At 32.0% G+C, this 22078-nt stretch overlaps 2 protein-coding genes across 3 annotated transcripts; both read left to right on the top strand.

The window, feature by feature from the left end:
* Window positions 1-9959: 9959 nt before the first annotated feature.
* On the top strand, window positions 9960-13990 carry LOC140815288 (2-carboxy-1,4-naphthoquinone phytyltransferase, chloroplastic-like). Its single transcript, XM_073174413.1, has 10 exons — window positions 9960-10123; window positions 10291-10558; window positions 10905-11008; window positions 11101-11172; window positions 11271-11409; window positions 11542-11648; window positions 11740-11830; window positions 11909-12058; window positions 12771-12836; window positions 13689-13990. The coding sequence occupies exons 1-10, from the start codon at window positions 9975-9977 to the stop codon at window positions 13815-13817; spliced, it is 1275 nt and encodes a 424-aa protein (XP_073030514.1). The 5' UTR covers window positions 9960-9974; the 3' UTR covers window positions 13818-13990.
* A 1426-nt stretch (window positions 13991-15416) lies between these two features.
* Window positions 15417-21579, top strand: LOC140815387 (long chain base biosynthesis protein 1-like). 2 transcript variants are annotated; one of them, XM_073174512.1, is made up of 13 exons: window positions 15417-15571; window positions 16279-16526; window positions 16606-16700; window positions 17268-17359; window positions 17666-17759; window positions 17866-17938; window positions 18055-18187; window positions 18910-19084; window positions 19688-19828; window positions 19900-19995; window positions 20653-20794; window positions 20928-21055; window positions 21131-21579. In XM_073174512.1, exons 2-13 carry the CDS (start codon window positions 16412-16414, stop codon window positions 21302-21304), a joined length of 1458 nt encoding a protein of 485 aa, XP_073030613.1. In that variant the 5' UTR covers window positions 15417-15571; window positions 16279-16411; the 3' UTR covers window positions 21305-21579. The 2 variants fall into 2 exon arrangements, with proteins under 2 accessions (XP_073030613.1, XP_073030614.1); XM_073174513.1 differs by having other exon boundaries at window positions 15424-15571; window positions 16292-16526.
* The last annotated feature ends 499 nt before the right edge of the window (window positions 21580-22078 follow it).

Raw genomic sequence — 22078 nt, forward strand, 5'->3', positions numbered from 1 at the left:
GGACAAGAGAAAATCATGCAAACTTCAGAAGAGCTTGTATGGTCTTAAACAAGCTCCAAAACAGTTGTACGAGAAGTTTGATGGATTCCTGAGTAATAACGGTTTCCTGAGGTGTCAGGCTGATAATTGTTGTTATGTGAAGAATTTTTGTAACGACCCGAAAATCAGACTACGTATAAGCCATGCATAATTATTACTATTTAAATTTAAAAATGATTTATATATATATATATATATATATATATATATATGTGTGTGTGTGTGTGTGTGTGTGTGTGTGTGTGTGTGTGTGAAGGGTCTAATTCATTTTGATATTTGACAAGTCATAACTATTTATTTTAAATGCAAAAGTTTAATTTTATCTTTTCAGTTAAATACGCGAGGCCGGACCGGAGTTTGGAAATTTTGAAATAAGATTAATAATAATAAAAATATTCCTATATTTAAATTAAGCTAAGAAATAATTTATGTTAATGAAAAAAAGAATGTTATAGGATTTATTAAATTAGTTGGAGTTAAAATAGTAAATAAGTTCTTTTAGGTTCAATAGTTAATTAAAGCTTAAATTAAAATATGTAAACATATGGGGATGAACTAATCTAGGTATAAAATATTCAAGAAATTAATCATAGCATTTGAATATTTAAATTGGAGGTCATGAATGCCATGCAATAATCTATCCTAAATTTAATGTGTAAATTCACTAAAATATATAATGAAGGTGCTAAACTTTAAGCAATTAAAATACAAGATTTAAACAATAAAATACATGCAAAGTAGTAGTAATAATAATAATGAGTCCAACATTTAAAATATTTCAAAGGTTTGGTAACTCTCCATTCAAACCATTCCTAATTGCACTTCATGGGGTATTCATTTCCCAAATTTTTATTCACTAATTAAAAAAAATATGACACCTCATTTTCCTCAACTAATTACCTAGCAAATTAACTAGAAGATGCAGCAAGGATTCGAAGCAATACCCAACGGCAACAAGAAAGCATTTCAAATTTAATTCAAAGCATTCACTTGTAACCTCCCAAATATTATGGTACCTTTAACACCTCCATTACATAACATTTATTCATCCCATATACTCGAAAATACCAAAAGAAAGGCTACTGAATTGTGAAGTAAAAGAATAAGAACAGATACAGAACCAATGCAAACCCATTCAAATTCTTGACTTGTAACTCCCAAACTAAATGCATATTATAGCACCTTTAACATCTCCTATATCATTCACCTTCATTACCTACATTTCCTACATCCATATGCTCGAAAATTAGCAGAAGAATCAGCTGAGAAAATCGTAAGAACAGCAGCAGGAAAATTAAGAAAGAAAAGAATCCTCAACTCCGATCCCGTCGCGTCGTATTGTCGTTTTGATTTGTTTTTCTTCAAAACAAATTCCAGGCATGTATATGTTGTTTCTTTGCTCTTCAATCAAGTCATATTAGATATTTAAATAAGTATATTATCAAGATTCATGAGACAAACCGAAAATGACAGCAAGTAAATGGTTTTAAGGAAATTCTGTACAGGCCCCTCGGCCATATTGTTTTTTTTATTCATGGTTGCTGAGTTTTGCTGAATCCAGGTGGGTGCTTCGGTTCCAGGCTGTCATGGCTGCATATAGGCATGCTTCAGAGGGTGTTAGGGTGTTGATAGTCCATTTGTTTAAGTCCATACACCCAGTATAAAGAATTGACAGCAACAATCCCATTAAGTTGCAGATTTTGTGTCAAAATTGTGTTATGTGGTTGCTTGGGATGAGAGTTCGAATCATGGCTGTCCTAGAGACTGTAGCCATGGTTAGAACCCTCCCTTAGCATGTCTAGGATGTGGCTAAGGAGTCCTTTCCAAGTTTGGTTCATGGATCCATCATAATTTCATCAAAACAATACAGCTGCATTATGTTTCTTCAAAATTCTGCATGAGCACACTTTCGGTTTTGGGTGTTTTGTTTGGATTATGGTTGGCTTCTAGCCCATAACCATGGTTTATACAACACTCCATCATGTCTAGGTCGAGCCATGGTTGATCTAATTGCCATTGGAACGACCCAAGACAGTAAAACAAGTTAATACATCTCAAGACACAGCATGCTGTATTTCTCGGCTAGTATGATGCATTGTCCTAGGTGTTGGCTCGGTTTATGGTTGGCATTTAGCCCTTAACCATGGTCCAAGCCATGTCTTAGGATGTTGGTAAGAGTCTAGGGTTGATGGTTCAAGCCAAGTGTCAAAATATTTCAGAGTTTGAACCCAAGCAAGCAACATAGCCGCTGCTGTATTTTTCTGATTTTTGACAGCAACTTGGGTCACGGTTTTTGGTGTTGTTTGAGTCCTTGGTTGGCTTTTAGCCCATTGCCTTGGACTGGACAGTACCTCAATGAGTTAGGAAGGTCATGTTTTTTGCCGTTCGTGATTTGGTCGAGATTAGAGGTCGTACGAGAATTTACGGCGAAAGGTGCCAAAATGACTCTCGAAAGAGCGTTTTATGTTTTTGGACTCCTTTCACCTATTTTCGTGTTTTACACTTATTATGCATATTTTTCAGTATGTTTGTGGTATTTTAATCATGGTTAAACGTCGGTTTAATGTTGGGTCGGGTTGGTACGAAGCCATGGTTAAAAATCAAGTTATTGGTTCTATTTGTCTCGTTTTTTTGTTCTATTGTTAAAATTTTGTCAAGTTAAGATTTATTGCATGTGTCACATATTAATAGTAAGTCGCAGCAAGCCTGGGAACGATCCAACTCATCCGGTAAAATAAGGTTATAATTATATTACGTGCATAAAAATATAAAATGCTTATTTTTGAGATATATGTTATATGTCTTGTGGCCACCTTATGCTTATGGGTTTGGAAGTCGGTAGGCGCAACCGAGGACCTCTCCGCCCGGTGACTTACGACCGGTTTATGATTATGTATGGGTATGGACATCCAGTCCAAGGGCTGTGATTGATCTCTACCGCCCAGTATACTGTGGTTTAGTCTGATCAGGCGCTTACGCTATGTTATGGGCCACTTGCTTAGAAACATTATCTCTACCAGAAAATTATGATATGATATGACAGAGCTCTATGGAGCAAAGCTTTTACGTACGATTTTCAGATATGCACGTAGTTATAATTATTCATGATACGATTTTCACCGTACGTTTTACGATACAATATTTTTACGTTACATGGGATTTTATTATATATATTTACTTGTTATACACGATATATACATGTTGAGTCTTTAGACTCACTAGACTTGATTGTTGTAGGTACTGATGAGGTCGAGACGGAGGGCGGAGACCAGTGAGCGATCTTGGGACAGCAGTAGTAAACCCGAGGACCTCATGATGTAGTTTATTCACTTTTTATTATTCAAACTCAGTTTTAATACGTTGGATTATTTTAAATGGATGTTTATGTTTGATTATTTTTAAATTGTTGTTTGAAAAAAAAATTATTCGCTTCCGCTGTTATTTTAAAGCTAAAAATTATTTACATGTTTATTTTAATTAAATAAGACAAGATAATTATTTATTTAGAAATTTTTTAATAATTTCGCAAAATTATGAATACGAAATACGGGCCTTTTCAATTTTGATGGTTCTTATATCATTCTACTGTTATATGTAGATGATATGTTGATAGCAGAAGCTTATCTGGAGGAGATTGATAAACTCAAAAAAGATTGATCTAAAGAATTTGTTATGAAGGATTTGGTTCTGCAAAACAAATCCTTGTAATGAGGATTTTAAGAGACCCAGTTGATGGAATCTTGAAGTTATATCAAGAAGAGTAAATGAAAAAGCTGGATAACTGATTTAACATAGATGAAACTAAACTTGTGAATACTCCTTTGGCTAGTCATTTTAATTTAACCAAAGCACAATCATCATCGACTACCAAAGCTGAGTACGTTGTAGCTACAAAAGTTAGTAAAGAGATGATATGGTTGAGATCATTTCTAGAGGAATTGGGTCAGAAGCTTGACGGGACACATTATGCTATTATAGTCAGAGTGCTATTCATTTAGCAAAAAATCTTGTTTATTATACTAGGACAAAGCATATACAGGTTCACTATCATTTCGTCATATCAATACTAGAATATCGAGTCTTGATACTCGAGAATATTCCTGGAAGTGAAAAACCCGTCGATATGCTCACAAATGTTTTGATCATTAACAAACTGAAGTTATGTTCAACTTCAGTTGGACTCTATACATAAATGAGGATATATGAACTGCCGTATTAATTGTGTGAAGACATGATTAAAATCAAGTTTTCATGTGGGAGAAATATTAAGTGTCATATGACACTTTCTTTAATGGTAAACGATGCATACTGTCAAACCATGTCAAATTTGGTTGGTGGTTGCAGAAAAGAAAAATCGCTTCCTTTGTTTATACGGGAGGGTTTTACCTATAAATAAGTGCATCATTGACATTGTAATATCATCCCATGAGAAGCCTTTTAAGCATTCTAAAAAAGAAAAGAAAAGAGTTTTTTTTTTTTTTTTTTGTGTTGAGATGTTTACTTGTGTGAGTTAGAAAAAATATTTTATTAGTTATATTCGGGGTTAAGATCGTGAGATATTGTGTGTTTTGTTGAATACTTGTAAACTTTCTTATAAAGGTTTGAAGTAGCTCCGTGGATGTAACATATATTGGGCGAACCACATGAATCTTTGTGTTCTTGTTTATCATTTTATTCCGTAATTTTAAATACTATATTATTATCATGATTGTCATCGCTTCGACGTAATCACCCAACAGAAACTTATCAGTAATTTTCATACTGCTCTCCGTCAGTAATTTTCATACCTCTCCCCGCCTTCCTCTTATTTTATTCTCATTTTTCCTTATTTTGTACCAAACAGAAATTCAATTTATTTATTATTGGAAATTTGATTTTGTTTTCAGAACTGTAAATGATATGCATTTTTACAAAATAGTGTTCAATTTACGGTTACAAAACCGAATCATCTCGACCATGTATAGGAATTAATATTAATATTTTATTTCATAAAGTAGTGAACAGAACAATCATTTAATATTGAAAGAACAACGTACGAGTAAAGTCCCACCTCATTTTTAATTTTTGACAAGGAAAAGTCCGATGTGTTGAAACAAAGACAATTCAGCACTTTTATTCGTTCCACATACCATTGCATCATTTTTTTTTTTTTAAGATTTACCCATTGTGGTAATCACATATTCTTTTACGGCAAAAATTTATGTGAGACGATCCCACGAATCGTATTTTATGAAACGAATATCTTATTTAGGTCATCCATGAAAAAGTATTACTTTTTATGCTAAGAATATTATTTTTTATTGTGAATATCGGTAGAGTTGACCCGTCTCACAGATAAAGATTCGCGAAACCGTCTCACAAGAGACCTACTCCTTTTTTACCCAATAAGATAAATCGAGATATGTATACAAATATGTAAGATTCGAAAGAGAAGACAACAAACAATGACACTCAAGCATATTCTTACAATATTTTAGCGATCATATTAATTCGCACATCCGGTCGTCTTTAAGTTTCAAGTCAATCAGATTAATTTTCCACCAGTTGATTTAATATTTCAGCCCAAATTTGAATTAGTGAACAATATATATATATATATATATATATATATATATATATATATATATATATATATATATATATATATATATATATTCAAACATGGCGGATCATTTAAAATATAATAACCAAGATTTCGATAGTCGTGTTTGTACAAGATTTTTTTTTATATAATTTCATAGGAACCGAACCACGCATGTAATTAAATATGAATTATTTAGAATAGAAGGAATATTATAATAAACGAACATAATTTAAAACAGGCCAAGATAATTTGTTTTCCCAATATAGTCAATATGCTAGCGTAACTAATCACGTCAAAAATTCGAAAATTGAATATTTCAAAGTAAAAAATTAAAGTCCTTTGTAAGAAGAATAATTCAACAGCTGGATTTTAAAAAATTTATTATAAAAAATTTCATCCTAGTATAATATGAATAATTAAGATAAAGATGTTTTCGTCTTGTTCTTTTTAAAAAAAATTAGTAAGGCGTCAACTACTAGCTAAGTATTTGCTAGTTACCTTGAAATACTTTTTATAGTATATGATTATTATATATACACCTTGTAAGAGGCGTGATCAACGACGCATTTGAACCCACAACCATTATATTTCGGTATGTATTAGGCAACGTCACCATGTTAACACTATCCTGCAAACAAACACGCTGGTCATGTAAATCGCAATGGACAAACTCTATGCGACAAATTCGATCGAGAAGATATTGGTAAAGAGAATCGAACCCTTGAACATTAGTCAAATACTCACATACCATCTTGAGAATATTAATTATTGTTTTTCCTTATGTTGTTACTTTTTTTGTAATTTATGCACGCCTGATATACATATGAGCTGAAAAATACCCACGTCGATTAGATAAATGAGGGAGGGCGAGGGGTGGAATTAATTAAATATGAGAAAAAAATTACTTTTTTATATCAGACATGATATTTATTTATTAATTAAATTATGTTACAATCGAACGTGTCATTTGGTGCAAATTTCTTAATTTATAAGGTTTTACATAATTCTACTCTAAAAATATATATAACACAACAAATTTGACTTCTTTCATGACAACGGTCCTCACCAGGCACTTAGGATCTTGTCCAACCTTCTTCGTTCACATTAAAACGATTAATTTTTCTATGAAAAATAATAAATAAATTAGGTAAATACAAAATACCAAAACGGTCAAGATTGTACAAAAATGAGGATAATATTTTCAATGTGATAATTCGAAACATCGACAGAACTAGAAAATCAAGTTTAAGAAGGGAAATATTTAAAAAAAATATAAACATAGGTTATTACACGAAATATTTTACAAATGGTAAAAAATCCGATAATGTGAAAAAACATGTGTCTTTTTTACCGTAGTTGGATGAATACTTTAGAAGAGTAGGGTCGAATAAATCATTTCGATAAGGAGTATGTCTTTGGTGAGACGGTCTCACGAATCTTTATCTGTAAGACGAGTCAACCATACGATATTCACAATAAAAAGTAATATTTTTAGCATGAAAAGTAATATTTTTTCATAGATGACCTAAATAAGATATCTGTTTCACAAAATACGATCCGTGAGCAGGGACGAAGCCAATATATTGGTTTAGTTTAGGCAACAATATATTATAATTAATAAAGCAAAAAAAAAGAGCAATGATTAATCGACAACTAAAAATAACGTGTCATAAAGTTTGAACACAAGTTACGTACAGCTAGTAGCATTGATAATTGATGAGAAAACGTCAGAAAAATGACGAACAACAGCATGTACAAAATCCGAAATCAAAACAATTTATGATATAAAATATAAAATATACGTTCGAAAAATAAGCATGAGTTCATTATCGATTGAAAAAAGCATAAAATTATAAAACAATTGAATGATCGACAAATATTGAATGAAAAAACGAACCTAAAATTTTGTAACATTTTGGATTTTTTAGAGATAATGAAAGATGAAACAGTAATTAAAATGAATTGTAATTATTGTTAATCAAAGTATATGACGTTCGTGACTCGAGAAGAGAAAACACATACAAAATGCTATAAAGTGTATACTTGGATACTAATAACATATAAAAAATCGAGTCTAAAATTTGAGAAAATTTGGATCAGTACAGACAGCTAAGCATATAATAATAGCACATAAAAATTAAAAATTTAGACACACACACACACACATATATATATATATATATATATATATATATATAAGCATCAGCCCACACTAGGCCTATGCTGGCTCTGTCAGTGTCCGTGAGACCGTCTCACCTAAGTTTTTGTTTTCATAACAAGTTACTTTAGCAATTAGTCGGATAATTGGAATAGAAAAGCATGTACATTTTGGAATATAGTCAAGAAAAGGGGGAAAGAATGATTTTCAAATTTATTAAATCACATAAAATGAATAGATTTTTTATAAATCATATTTTGAAAGAATTGGATGGATCACTGTGGTCTACTAACATGTCACAAACCAGTGCAACGAAAATTCTAAAATATACGCGCGACTTTAAAATTTGATGTTTGGTCTTTAAAACTCTAAGCGGAATTCCTAATCTATGCAAGACACTACTGAAAATTCAGCACTTTAATTCCACGTTTTTTTAATTTTTATTTTTGAGAAAAATTATTTCTAATTGACTAAAAATTCAGGGTTCCAAAAACTTAGATTGTGTTTGACAACTAAGATTTGAGAGGATTTCACGAAATTTGGATTTCAAAATCCTATTTTTATTGTTTGGTAAAGTGATTTAAAAAAAGAATTCGGGTTTGTTTAGAATTTTATGAGATTTAATGAGATTTCAATGAGTGTATTCAAATCCATCAAATTTGATAAGATTTGGTGGGATTTGGATTTTAAAAACATACAATTACTTTTTTATCCAACACATCATTCTCATCAGTCAACTTTCTCCACCAAAAGTTTCTAATGGTTAGACTTTTTTTTTTTCCCTTTTAACTTTTTTTAGAAGTTGAAAGTTTTCATTTAAATTTTATAAGTTTCGTGTGTTATTTACTGAATAATATAATAAAAATTATAGTAATTACCAAAGCCTTTTTTACGTTTAATAATTAATTTCATGTGAAAGTTTGAAGTTGTTTGATGATTTTTTAATTATTATTTTATGTGCACTATGATTAATAAATAATAATAATTAATTTTTGAATTTACAAACACAAATAATAGAGAAAACTTATTATTTTATAAACTTCTTTGGGTTATTTATATTTATATAATTTCTAAGAGTGGTTTAATAAAATTTTAAAATTTCAAATTCGAATCATTTTTTTTCAAACAAAAAATGGATTTGTAAATACCATTTTTAAATTTTAAACCAAATACCAAATGAAATTTCAAATACTTGAATTTCCAAATCTAATTCCAAATCCTATGAAATCCTCTCAAATCTTGGTTGTCAAACACACTGTTATTCTATAAAAAATAAAAATTACAGGGGTAAACAAAAAAAAAGGAGCAATACAAGATATCAACATGATATGTGGTTGTTTTGTTTAATGTCTACACTCGATATTCTGTTAAATATACTCCGATCGACACTTCAACACTTAATTTCATATTTTTTTGAATTGAAACATTATTTTGAACTTTATTGTTAAAAAAATATATTTTTTATATGTTTACACTCGATATTATGTTAAATATACTCCGATCGACACTTCAACACTTAATTTCATAATTTTTTTTTTGAATCGAAACATTTTGTGAACTTTTTTATTTCTCGATCTTTTTTTTCAATATATTTTTCTATATGGTTACACTCGATATTCTGTTAAATATACTCCGATCGACTCTTCAACACTTAATATCATAATTTTTTTTTGAATTGAAACATTATTTTCAACTTTATTGTTTCTGTTTATATATATATATTTTTCTATATGTTTTTTAATTACAGATATTGACTATATATATATATATATATATATATATATATATATATACATTCAATGGTCACCCCTATTTAAATGCCTAGACTTAAGTGCCTAGGGTGATCATTGAGTATTGACTAAAGTATTTATATATCATATGCGATTGAGTACATGGAAAAATAGTTGATCGTACGATGTATTCCATATTTTTTTTATTGAAAATTCAAAAAATCAACTGAATATGATATATTAAAACATAAAGAAAATATGTTACTCTATATGTAACGTGGATCGACACAATTACGTATATGAATTATCAATGTATATATTATTCACATCCATTTTTCTCAAGGATGGACTTTTATTCTTTGCTTTTTTTATATATACAAAGTTGGACTTTTGGTTTGCACATTATGAATCGGTCCAAACGAGTCTTTACATGTATATATAGGTATTACACTAAATTCATGTGATGTTCAAATCTTCTTCACTTCAGTCTCGAAATTGTGCCAACTTCTTCTTTTCAGCAATGGCAGCAACAGCTGTTTTCAAAGCTAATAATGGGTTTGGTGTCACCATGATCAATGAAGGGTGCCATCCGATGAAGCACAGAATAGCAAGGCAAGTCCAGTTTACATGAATTACCACTTAATCTTCTCCATCATCTTGCAAACAGATTGGATTGAAAAGTTTGGATCATTTGCACTGTTCTTTAATTAACTTCGTAATATCTACACAAGTTTTCACTTTCAAGTAAAATGGGTGCCTTGTATTGTCTGTATTTTCAGGTACTATTCGAACTTGTCGACGCAACATTTGATGCAGAGGTCGTTCGGCAGCTGCAACAAGGCATACACGGGTCTGTTGGCCTCGAAAAGAAAAGTTACACATCCTCGTTTTATCCTAAAATGCACAGCCGAGGTTGCAGATTTGAAACTGCTGAATAACGCTCCAGTTGAAGAAGAAAAGGTGGCCGGAGAAGAATTGTCGAGATCGACTTTGATATGGAGAGCCGCCAAACTACCTATGTACACTGTTGCTCTTATTCCAGTACTTGTAAGCTTCCGCCAACATTGTTCTTAATTAATTCTATGTTGCCGGCAGAGTGAGTATAGTGTTCTGCTGGTTTACAGCCAGTGGCGGAGCCACATGCCCACTCCGGTTGCCCAATTTTTTTAAAAAAAAATTATATGCAAATTTTGGAATAGTATAATATTAGTCTGATTATATCAATTTAAAATAATAAAAGATTCTAGAGTTTAAAATTCTAGTTTGAACTGAGCCATATTTCTAACTCCGCCACTGTTTACAGCAATCCTATCATTAATTATAATGTATGATTATTGTACCATGCATTAAATTTTATTGTCTTATATCTTACATTTATGTGATATTCGAACAGGTGGGATCCGCAGCTGCATATGAGCAATCGGGCCAGTTTTCGTTCTGGCGCTTCTTGGTGTCGTTGGCGTCTTTTGTAATCATTAATGTTTGGGTCAATTTAAGGTTAGATTCATCGAGCTTATGATTATGCTGTGTTCTTGATGATCACTTTCGAATTATATGGCTTGATCAGTCTGCTAACTATTTTTCTGCAGCAACGATGTTTATGATTTCGATACTGGAGCAGATAAGGATAAGAAAGAATCCGTTGTCAATCTCTTTGGCAGGTTAGAACTAAGAATCACCCAGTTTCATTTTCTTGATTTGCAAATTTTATTTCTGTGATGATTTAACTGATGTGCGTCTTATATTACTATCCATCTAGTCGCGAACTCATCAACACGATAGCTTGGTCGTTGCTTGTTATCGGTTTCTCCGGCATCTCGTGCGTGGCTGCAGCCGCTGCGAGCGGGCGTTCAATAATACTAGCGGCCTTCTCTGTGTTTTGCTTCTTCCTTTACCAGGTAAAAGTATTACGCGTCGTATCTTTTACCATTCAAATTTTCTATATTAAGATTTTCTCGTACACCGTTTCATATGAGTTTTTTTTTTTTGTTTCAAAGTGAAAAATGATAAAATTATGATGTGATGTGCAGTGTCCACCGTTTCGTTTGAGTTATTTTGGCGTGGGAGAGCCCTTACTCATGCTGGCATACGGCCCACTGTCGACCATCGCCTTCTACTTGCTCCAAAGCCGAACAAGGTACTCTACTTTCGTTTTTCGGGTTCCTGCCCTTAATTTTACTGCTCGAGGACTCGTACCTAATGTATACTAATCAATCCCACGTTGTTAGCGAGCTGCCGATATCGGGGACGGTTGTTTGGCCATCACTTCTGATAGGTTTTACCACAGCCCTGATCCTTTTCTGCAGTCATTTCCATCAGGTTCGACTCGGACTCTGTTTCTCTTTCTTTAGCACGATGTATTTTTTGTGTGACTTGAGGTGTGCCTGAATATCCCAGATCAGCGGCGATAGGGCTGTCGGGAAAATGTCCCCTTTGGTCAGGCTTGGGACCGATAAAGGTTCCAAAGTGGTGAAATTTGGCGTTGTTGGGCTCTACTCGCTTGTACTGACTCTTGGATTCCTCCAAGCACTTCCTTTTCCTAGCGTTGTATGTGACCACGACTCTTTCAATTACATGTTTCAGTTTTGTCTTCTGTCAGCAGATAAAACAAATCCTTATAATCGCGACTTTTCCATGTTTATCTTCTTTTCTAAAAAATAATAACACAATGGACTTATTTAATTGATGGTAAAAACTTGTGTGAAGACGGTCTCACGAGTCGTATTTTGTGAGACAGATCTTTTATTTGGGTCATCCATAAAAAGTATTTCTTTTTATTGTGAATATCGGTAGGATTGACATGTCTCACAGATAAAGATTCGTGAGACCGTCTCACAAAAGATCTACTCTTGATTGATTTTTTAAAGTACAACTTCCGTATTCAAACTAACTTTTATCAGTGTTTAGTTTTTGCTAAATTAATAGGTAAAAATTTGTGTGAGACGGTTTCAAGGGTCATATTTTGGTGAAACATATATCTTATTTGGGTCATTCATGAAAAATTATTACTTTTTATGCTAATAGTATTACTTTTTATTGTGAATATCGTTAGGGTTGAGACGTCTCACAGATAAAGATTTGTGAGGCTGTCTCACAAAAGACCTACTCAAACTAAAAATATGAGTAATTTTTTTGTTCGATAGTTTGTGAAAAATTGGTATGAGATTCAAAATAAAATCGACCGAAAAATGACTAATTATGTTCCAATCCATGTTTTCCATTATTTTTTAGATAAAATGTATCCTTTTTTTTTTCCCAGATTCTTGGTTTTATGACCCTACCGGTGGCCAACTTAGTGGTTGGTTTTGTTGAGGAGAATCACAAGGTGAGTGTATATTCATGCTTTAACTATTACATATTAGTGTTTATGTGCAGCCGATATATTAATACATATTAAATTATTTGTTTTAAAATAATTTTTGCCTGAAAAATTTATAAATATATTAAATTAAAAACTTTAAAAATCCAAATCTATATATATATATATGGTGATATTATTATTTTAAAATCATTATATAGATAAAGATAAATATATAATTTATCAGGATAATATAACAGTTTTAGATAAGATACATATTTATTAAATTTTTACGATTTTTTTAAAATAAAAATTGAATATTTTTGTAATTTGAGAAGGGTTATTTTTGGTTTATCAAAAAGAACATTAAGATCTCAAAGTTAGATACACTAAATCCCTCAACTTTAATAATGCTTATATATATAAATGTATATTGAAAATTGTATTTTTGATCTTGTGTGTTTGTGTATTTACGATATTGATAATCTGTATTGTCAAATTTCAGTCTTAGTATGTTATATTTGATATTTTTTGGATAATTTTAGTCCGTTTTTAGGACATGGTGCTGATATGAAACCAATACGACGACGTGTCTAATGTCAAATCAGCCTTCTCGGTGAAAACTGAATAAAATCGCCAAAAATAGAAAATTATGATTAATACTGAAATTTGATAGCATAGATAATCAAATAAACAATCAAGACCAAAATTGCAATTTTCATTTATATATAATATCTAACTAAATTATTTACTAAGATATTTATATGATAATTTCTTTATAATATAAAATTTTATTATACATAAATTTATATTTATTTTAAAATGTAATATTACAAAATTTTGATTCTACTTAATAAGGTTTATCTGTGAAATGAACAGGATAAATCGAAGATCTTCATGTCCAAATATCTGTGTGTGAGATTGCACACTGTATTCGGTGCAGCATTAGCCGCTGGATTGGTGATTACCAGAATGCTTGCACCTGCTGCTGCGAAGCTTGTCCTCTAACTTTTTAACTCCCCAAATTATAAATTAAATTCGAGTGTAGTATATTAATAAATATATTAATTCTGATGAGCAAATGTATATGCGAATATTGTTAAAAATATTTAATACATTTCACAAAATGTCGATGTGATTGGTGTCATTATACAGATGAAAGATACTGAGAATTTTTAACATCTTAAGTTAACTGATGACTTATAGCTTATCTGATATCAACATCTTCAGTTTGGTACGAGTTGTTGGACTCGAAACTTGATCATAACAAATTTTTTTCATACTAAAAAAATTAGCTCACATGCATTTAGATATCTCACTTTATTTTTATTTATCATGACTCGATCCATTATCAATATAATAAGTAATTAATTCTAATTTCATCGTGGTTAATTAATTATTAAAGTGAATATACTATTTTAGATTTTCAAATAAATCTGGAAATTTTCGGGCTGAAAAAAATTATATAACTGAGATTTGGATTTTTTAATGATAAATAACTTTATCAAAATAAATATGTCAAAAAAATTTAAAATGAAACTTTTATACTTTTTCCTTCGGGGAAATTATTATTTTTGTGTTATATGTTTTTTTTTTTGGCGTATGAAACTTCGAATCCAAGAATTTTCATCTCCTCCATCTGCAATCATAGTTAAGTGTGTAAAGTAATTTGTTTAAAAAAAAATAAAGCTTGATAAATTTTATTGATAATAAATTTCAAATGAAGATGATTTTAAAGAATTTATTAATAAATATGATAATTTAGAAAATTCATAAAAAATAAGTTTTTTATTATATATATTTTAGTAATTATTTATATTATTTTCAAATCGAACCATGAACAAACTGCTATTTTTTAGAAAAAAATTATATTTTGTCATGTAATTTTAGTTATCTATATTATCAGATTTCAATTTTAATATTTTAGTTTCACAAAAAACTTTTGTGAACGGTCTCACAGATCAATTTCGTAGGTCGAATATCTTATTTGGGTCATCAATGAAAAAATGTTACTTTTTATGCTAAGGTACCGTTTGGTTTAATGATATGAGATATATAATATATAGATAAGTAATATTTTGTAATAATAAAATAAATAGAAAATGATAGTTAATATAATGTTTGATTTAATTGATTAAATTTGAGATAATATGATATTATTATTTTGTCATTGTTGAAAATACTAATAGAATATTAATAATATTATTTATTAAGTTAATTTCGTATTTTTATATTATTGATTTGATTAATGTGAGATAAATTATTACAAATTTGATTGATGTGAAATAAATAATTAATAATTTGATTGATCGAGATAAATAATACTTGTACAAAACAAATGATATGATAGAACTATTTATATTATTACTTACAAATATTTGAACCAAACAATACCTAAGAGTATTGATTTTTATTGTGAATATCGGTAATATTGACCCGTCTCATAAATAAAAATTCATGAAACGATATCACAAGAGACTAATATTTAGTTTTTGATTTTGTTAATTTTGGTTGATATCATACTGTACACATTCCACTACATCAACACTGTATTGTCTTTCATGTCTACATTAAATCGAAAAAATGAAAATAACATACTATCAAAATCTTAAAAATTGTAACTTTATGAAAAATAAAACAAATTTCCCTTTTTCTTGTTTAAAAAAAAAAAAAAACTGGTTAAGTTTACTACCTCTTAAGATTTTTTTGCATCTTCTCTCCCATTTCTGTCTGCGATAACGATTGATATGGTGGAATTGGAGGTAAGTGTATCCGATCTCAAGATTAAAGGGATTGTGATATGATGATAATATGCAGATCTGTTTGGTTTGGGCGACCACCCATTTTATTGATTTTTTGATTGACGATATGGAATGCTTGAATGGTTGAATCCGAGCCAGTTGAGCTTCGTGTACAGTCTAACTTGGCGTCTGATAGTATCCAGAGTCCAGACCCACTCCCCGTGTTGCTCTAGCTCTCTGTTCAGAATGATTGAATTCGAGTCTCTTTTTTTTTTGAACGGTGTTACGCCTTCCGAATTGTGATGGATATGCCTATGTTCTCTATTAAATTTGTCGATCTTATGTAATTGTTGGGATCTAATGTACACGTGAAGGGCTTGTAATTATAGGATCGGCGTCCCAGTGGTTTTAATAAGTGGGAATGATTCAAAAAATCTATCCAATCAAGAGAGAGTAATGCTTTTTCTTTTTTGGGAGATGATTTTGTGGTTTTTTTAAGCGACACTAGCATTTTCTGGGCATATTTCATTGAAAGATTAAATCTTTTTGCCTCTCCTGTGTGTGAGCCTGCCCTCAGAGTGGGTCCAAGTCCGGGGGTTAAACATGAAATATAAACTTCAATCTTTCATATGAACACATTCTTGTGTTATTTGTCTGAATTGTAGATGCAATCGTGAATGTCTTAGTTATTTCTGGAGAGTGACTATAATGAATGTTTGATTTAATAGTTGTTGGTTCCAGCTCATGAACAAGCATATATTCAAAACCGTGGTGAAAGTTTTCAGTGATATGAATTAAAGAGTACTAGGTTCTGGTTCCGATAAGTGGTGTAAGCCTTTGTGTGAATTCCAACTAGAGTCGATGGATACAATGTTGGCGGCATTTGAAAGTATGGCGAAGTCATTTTCAGATTGGGTGACATTGGTTCTTGATGCACCTTCTACTCGAGCTGTTGTCTTTGGAGTTCCAATTGGAGGTTCGCTATCTTTTTTGAAAGTGTGTTGTGTTTCGTTTCTATATTGTGTGAATTTTGTCATGTGTTTATATTTCTGTAGGCCATCTGTTTGTGGAGGGTCTTCTCTTGGTTGTAATTCTCTTTCTTGTATCCCAAAAAAGTTATAAGCCACCTAAAAGACCATTGACGAAGAAGGTTTGTGTTTCATATTCTGAATTATTATCTTCTTTACTTTTCCTTTATTCAAATTGATGCAGTGATGCTCTTCCAATGTAAGGTTTTGCCAGGACATGAAATGAGCTTCTTTTCAATTAATTCCTTTTCTTTTGTTTGTTTGATTTCTTTTCTCATTCATGCATTCTTTTGCTGCAAATGAATGCTGTGGAATAGAATAAACGTGGGTCATAAATATTTTGCTGATGGGACAGTATTAAGCATTCATAATATATATTTAACAAACTGCTTGAAGAATATCACATCATTGATGCGAAAAAATGTGCTGACAGGCTAGTATGTGTCCTCGGTCCTTTCTCTATTATTTGCTGTTTATGCAAATGCCTTGATAAGCCAATTTTGAAGAAGGATTTTATACCTTTCACGTGTAGGAAAGCCATGCTGATTAAGCAAACTTCTTCTTTCTTGCTTGCTTCTAAAATTCAACCAGCATGAGACTTGTCTTTTCCTAGATTCTCCATTTTAACATCTTGTTTTTTGTCATCTAAGCTGACACTGTGATATACATGGTTGGGCAATGATTTTTAGGAAATAGATGAGTTATGTGATGAATGGGTCCCGGAATCCCTCATTCCTTCTATTACTAAAGAGATGAAGTATGAACCCCCGGTATTGGAAAGGTGAGATTTTCATCTTGTATTGTTTCTCAAGTTCATTTTCTGGAAGAGGCAATTTTCTGATATTGGTACTATAAAGAAAGGATGAGAATTGATTAGAATAGATATATGCTTTCTTTATATGACATGAATTTTCACTGCATTTACTATATTATCTGACATAAAATTATTTAATAATAGAAGTGATGATGTGTATCTTGATTGTTGGCTTGAATTTCTGTTAGTCTTGCTTCATCAAATGAAGAATTATATTTTGAAGTCCTTACACTCTTTCAGATTTCACATTATCTCATTATTTTCATTATCCAGTGCTGCTGGAACACATACTGTAATCAATGGTAAAGAAGTTGTGAATTTCACATCAGCGAATTACCTTGGCTTTTTAGGGCATGAAAAGCTACAAGTAAGAAATAGTTTCCTCTTGTCACGAAAAAGTAAATATTCTCTTCTGTTTTTCTTTAACTTTGTTGCTTTACATGGTTTTCAATAATAGTGTTGTTTCGAAGCAGGAGTCATGTACCAATGCGCTGGAAAAATACGGTGTTGGTTCTTGTGGTCCACGTGGATTTTATGGGACAATTGGTAGGATCTGATATGATGTCATATTACTGAAGCTCTTGCACCATTACTTCATCATGTGCCTCTCCTTAATTTTGCTCACCATAACACCATGCAGTTGATATTTTTAATTGATGCAGATGTTCACCTTGATTGTGAGGCCAGAATAGCAAAGTTTCTTGGAACCACTGACTCTATACTTTATTCCTATGGGCTTTCCACAATGTTTAGTACGATTCCAGCATTTTGTAAGAAGGGTGATATTGTCGTCGTGTGAGTTTTTCCAAAATACTTGTGGTTCATTTTATTGTATTGTGCCACATAGCATCTTTCTGGAAATTCCTGAAAATTTTAGCTGGGTTCAAGTTATGGTTTATTTAAATGTAGAAAATTTGAAAGTAATCTGATATCATTTAGCACCAGTGGGAGAGTGCTAAGCTGAACATGGCCAAACTCTGATCTAGTTTTCATTTTGGTTTTTTTTTAGTTTTTATTATCGGATATCAATGGTGGGGATCTAACTCATTGACACAAGCATGAATCCTTCTTCATTTTTTGGCAGTACTTACTCACCTTTTTTAAAATCGTACTCCTGGCATTCTGTTTTTAGTTTGCATTCCTCTTTCTAACTAACAATGTAAGCATGTTAATTTCCATGTTGATTTTATTCATGCTTCAAAATGTCTGCAACTATCTGTCAGGGTACAATGATTTTTTTCCATTACTAAGAATTTTTTTTAATCTTGTCATGAAATGCTGGACATTACCTTCAGCGTTCTATCAAATGTACTATGTATTCCTCTTTCTTGTGTGACTGACAGATTATATCTTTATTTGACTGCTTGTGACGTATGAACATATGAGCTGATTATATTGGAGATCTAATTTCTATATAAATACTATGTTGGGTTTCTATAGTGATTCTTGTTAATCATAACATATTGTTCTTTTCTATGCTTTCTTTTCTTGTTGGGTGTGGTGGGTATATCTTGCAGTGATGAGGGAGTCCACTGGGGGATACAAAATGGCCTTCACCTCTCTAGAAGTACAATAATTTTTTTCAAACACAATGATACGAAGTCCTTACAGAGTATTTTGGAGAAGGTTACCCATGAAAACAAACGAGCGGAGAAGCTTAGGCGCTATATCGTTGTAGAAGCAATATATCAGGTATCTTCTCTAACAGAAATAGCATTTTGTTATTTCATTCACTATGATTTCTATTTTTATTCTTTTTTATCAGATGTGGTGAGCACATGTACTCCAAGTTGTCTCTTCTGATAACCAAGTCCTTGATCTACACTTTGAACACTAGCTTCTTTTTATGCTTATAGGAGATCATCCTTCGAAACTTAATGGTTGAGAGCAAAAACCTTTGCATTTTTAGTTAATAAATGATATATGATATGATGGAAGTTCAAACATAGCCTGTGTCAATTTTTCTGAGCACAGTTCATATGATCAATGACTCGCGAAAATGTGAAAATGGAGGATTTCCTTGTGCCAAAGCACCCAAAGCTATATGAACAATCCAGAGGCCGTAATCTTACTATTACCTGCATTGAATGCATCAGATTTTATTTTAGGATCTACCGATGGCCTGTACACTAGCTATTGTGCCTTAGATTCTCACTTCCTACTTGAAAAATTGGGAACTGTTTCAATTAAGTTCTATGTTAGTTTTCCTTATGGAGTCTTGTACTTATTCTATATTTGAAATGAAGTTGAATTTTCTGAAAGGTTTATTCCTGACCAATCACGTGCCACTTCCAGAATTCTGGTCAAATCGCTCCATTGGATGAAATCATCAAACTGAAGGAGAAATATAGATTCCGTGTAATCCTTGATGAAAGCAATTCTATTGGTGTTCTTGGAAGTTCTGGTAGAGGCCTAACCGAACATTTCCGACTTCCGGTAAGTATCCTTGGCCATTCATCTACAATAAATATATCCATGTAGTTTTATCTTGATTTTTTTTTTGATAGGTTGAGAAGGTAGATATTATTACTGCTGTAATGGGGCATGCATTGGCCAGTGAAGGAGGATTTTGTACTGGGAGTGCCCGAGTTATCGATCATCAGGTGGGTTTTTTTTCTGAGTCATTGTGTGGGATACAGACATGGTTGCTACTAAATTTAATCCCTTATTCTTTAGATAAATGGTATAACTCTCTTGAATAGTCTGTAGTTGCTGTGTCAAACTAGTATATTGCTGTGTTTTAGAGTATCAAATGTTTGTTTAGAGGATTGAGCGCTCCACAATGCTTGCTGACACAAATTGATATGAGTTGGGGCAATATAGATCTTAACTTCCACTGGTTCCCAGGCACTGCTCAGGATTGAGAAACAAAAACTGTTGGTACCCATTTCATTGGATTCTACTATTAGAAATTTAGAACCACTTTTCTCACTAGCTCAAGCTCATTGGAAGTGGCTCAACAATTTTTTTGTACTTTGATAAACTCTCGTGTATATGCCGGAGATCTGATATTATGTGCCGGAGTTAATATGAAGATGTGTTGTGTATGTTGATCAGACATTAGCAAAGGTCTGATAATAAACAAACAAGACCAACTTAACGACCATGATTCTAATGCTAAGTTTGAAACCACTTTTTTCAGAAATTCTGTTTCATGAGTGAACTAGCAAGAGTGTTGTACTTTAACATTCGCAGTCAACAATATTTTGCTGCATTTTGTGCTTATCTTCTCTAATGTCACTGCTATACTCCTTTTGCAGCGTCTCAGTAGTTCTGGTTATGTATTTTCTGCATCCTTGCCTCCTTATCTGGCAAGTGCTGCAATTACTGCCATCGATATCTTGGAAGAAAGTCCAAATCTTCTCACGAAATTGAAGGAAAATGTAGCTATTTTACATAAAGGTTTCTACTTTTTTTGTGGATCATTTGGCTATTCTCCCATTATTTTATCATCTAGGTTGCATCTGACTGATATTGAACTCGATGTAAACGCATTGCCACTTTCCCTTTATAACAACGTTGTGTAATATTCCAGGTGTGTCAGAGATACAAGGACTTGAAACAACAAGTGATCCACGATCACCCATAGTTTTTCTCAGGCTCAAAAAGTCGGCAGGATCCTTGAAGGCAGATCTACAAGTGCTTCAAGATATTTGTGATCATGTAAGTGGTGTCAACTTCTCACTTGACGAATAACATAGTCCCGAAAACATGCTTGGTTATTTAATGTGCTTACAGTTATTGAAGGACTACTCCATTTTTGTGGCAACTTCGAAACGATCCACGGTTGACAAATGCAAATTACCTGCTGGAATTAGGCTGTATGTGTCTGCTGCTCATACGGAATCCGATCTAAGAAATGCATGCAAATCATTGAAGAAAGTTGCTGATTTTGTATTGGCGGAAGAATGATTTCATCCTCCGGATTATGTTCCATTACTAAGGGCCTCTTTTTTTCCCCTTGATTAATTTTTAGTGCAAAAAACAATAAACCAAATTGCAGCTCGGCTAGCATGGAAATCAATGCACTTTCTGTTTGTCACACACTACTAGTAAGAGAATTAGTTTGGGTGTAGCTATTTATTTTGTAGGATAGAGTTTCCATGCCTACTACCCCACCCCTATCACCTAATATCTGGTTCATTCCAAACCCCTCCTCTTACCCACCACCACCAAAATCTTTCGGCGACCCAGATGTCATCGGCTGAGGAAGGGCACGGTGCCGGCAAGAGGGGTGGTGGACATGGAAGAGGAAGGGCTTTTATTTGATTTTTATCTTAAAGGGATATTATTTATTATGTCTGATTTGGGTTGTGGAGCAACATTGAATTCCATTGAGTCAAAATGTAGGCAGCGTACACGAAGTTGGATGTTCAATCTATGGATGAATACAAGTCATTTGTAAACATATATTCAATTCCCTAAAAAAAAAAAAAAAATTAACGCGTTTGGGTTGAAAATTCCAAGCATTTTCTTTCTTAATTAATATGAATTATTGACTGTATGCTTTTTATATTTTATTATTTAAAAAAGTTTTTTCAAATATTTTTTTCTTAAAAAATTAAATTTAAGTTGAAATATATCTATTTTGCATGGATATTCGGAAGACAAAACTTTGTGTAAGACGATCTCACAAGTCGTATTTGTGAGACGGATCTCTTCTTTGGATCATCCATGAAAAATAGT

The sequence above is a fragment of the Primulina eburnea genome, chromosome 15 (genome assembly GCF_022965805.1).
Source record: "Primulina eburnea isolate SZY01 chromosome 15, ASM2296580v1, whole genome shotgun sequence".
NCBI lineage: Eukaryota > Viridiplantae > Streptophyta > Magnoliopsida > Lamiales > Gesneriaceae > Primulina > Primulina eburnea.

Bases quoted from the DNA above. Each gene is read 5' to 3' on its own strand.
- LOC140815288 (XM_073174413.1), top strand. From the start codon at position 9,975: ATGTTCAAATCTTCTTCACTTCAGTCTCGAAATTGTGCCAACTTCTTC. The intron at 10,559-10,904 runs GTAAGCTTCCGC...ATATTCGAACAG, and splicing joins TTGCTCTTATTCCAGTACTT to GTGGGATCCGCAGCTGCATA. The intron at 11,009-11,100 runs GTTAGATTCATC...ATTTTTCTGCAG, and splicing joins AATGTTTGGGTCAATTTAAG to CAACGATGTTTATGATTTCG.
- LOC140815387 (XM_073174512.1), top strand. From the start codon at position 16,412: ATGGATACAATGTTGGCGGCATTTGAAAGTATGGCGAAGTCATTTTCA. The intron at 19,085-19,687 runs GTATCTTCTCTA...TGCCACTTCCAG, and splicing joins TTGTAGAAGCAATATATCAG to AATTCTGGTCAAATCGCTCC. The intron at 21,056-21,130 runs GTAAGTGGTGTC...ATGTGCTTACAG, and splicing joins TTCAAGATATTTGTGATCAT to TTATTGAAGGACTACTCCAT.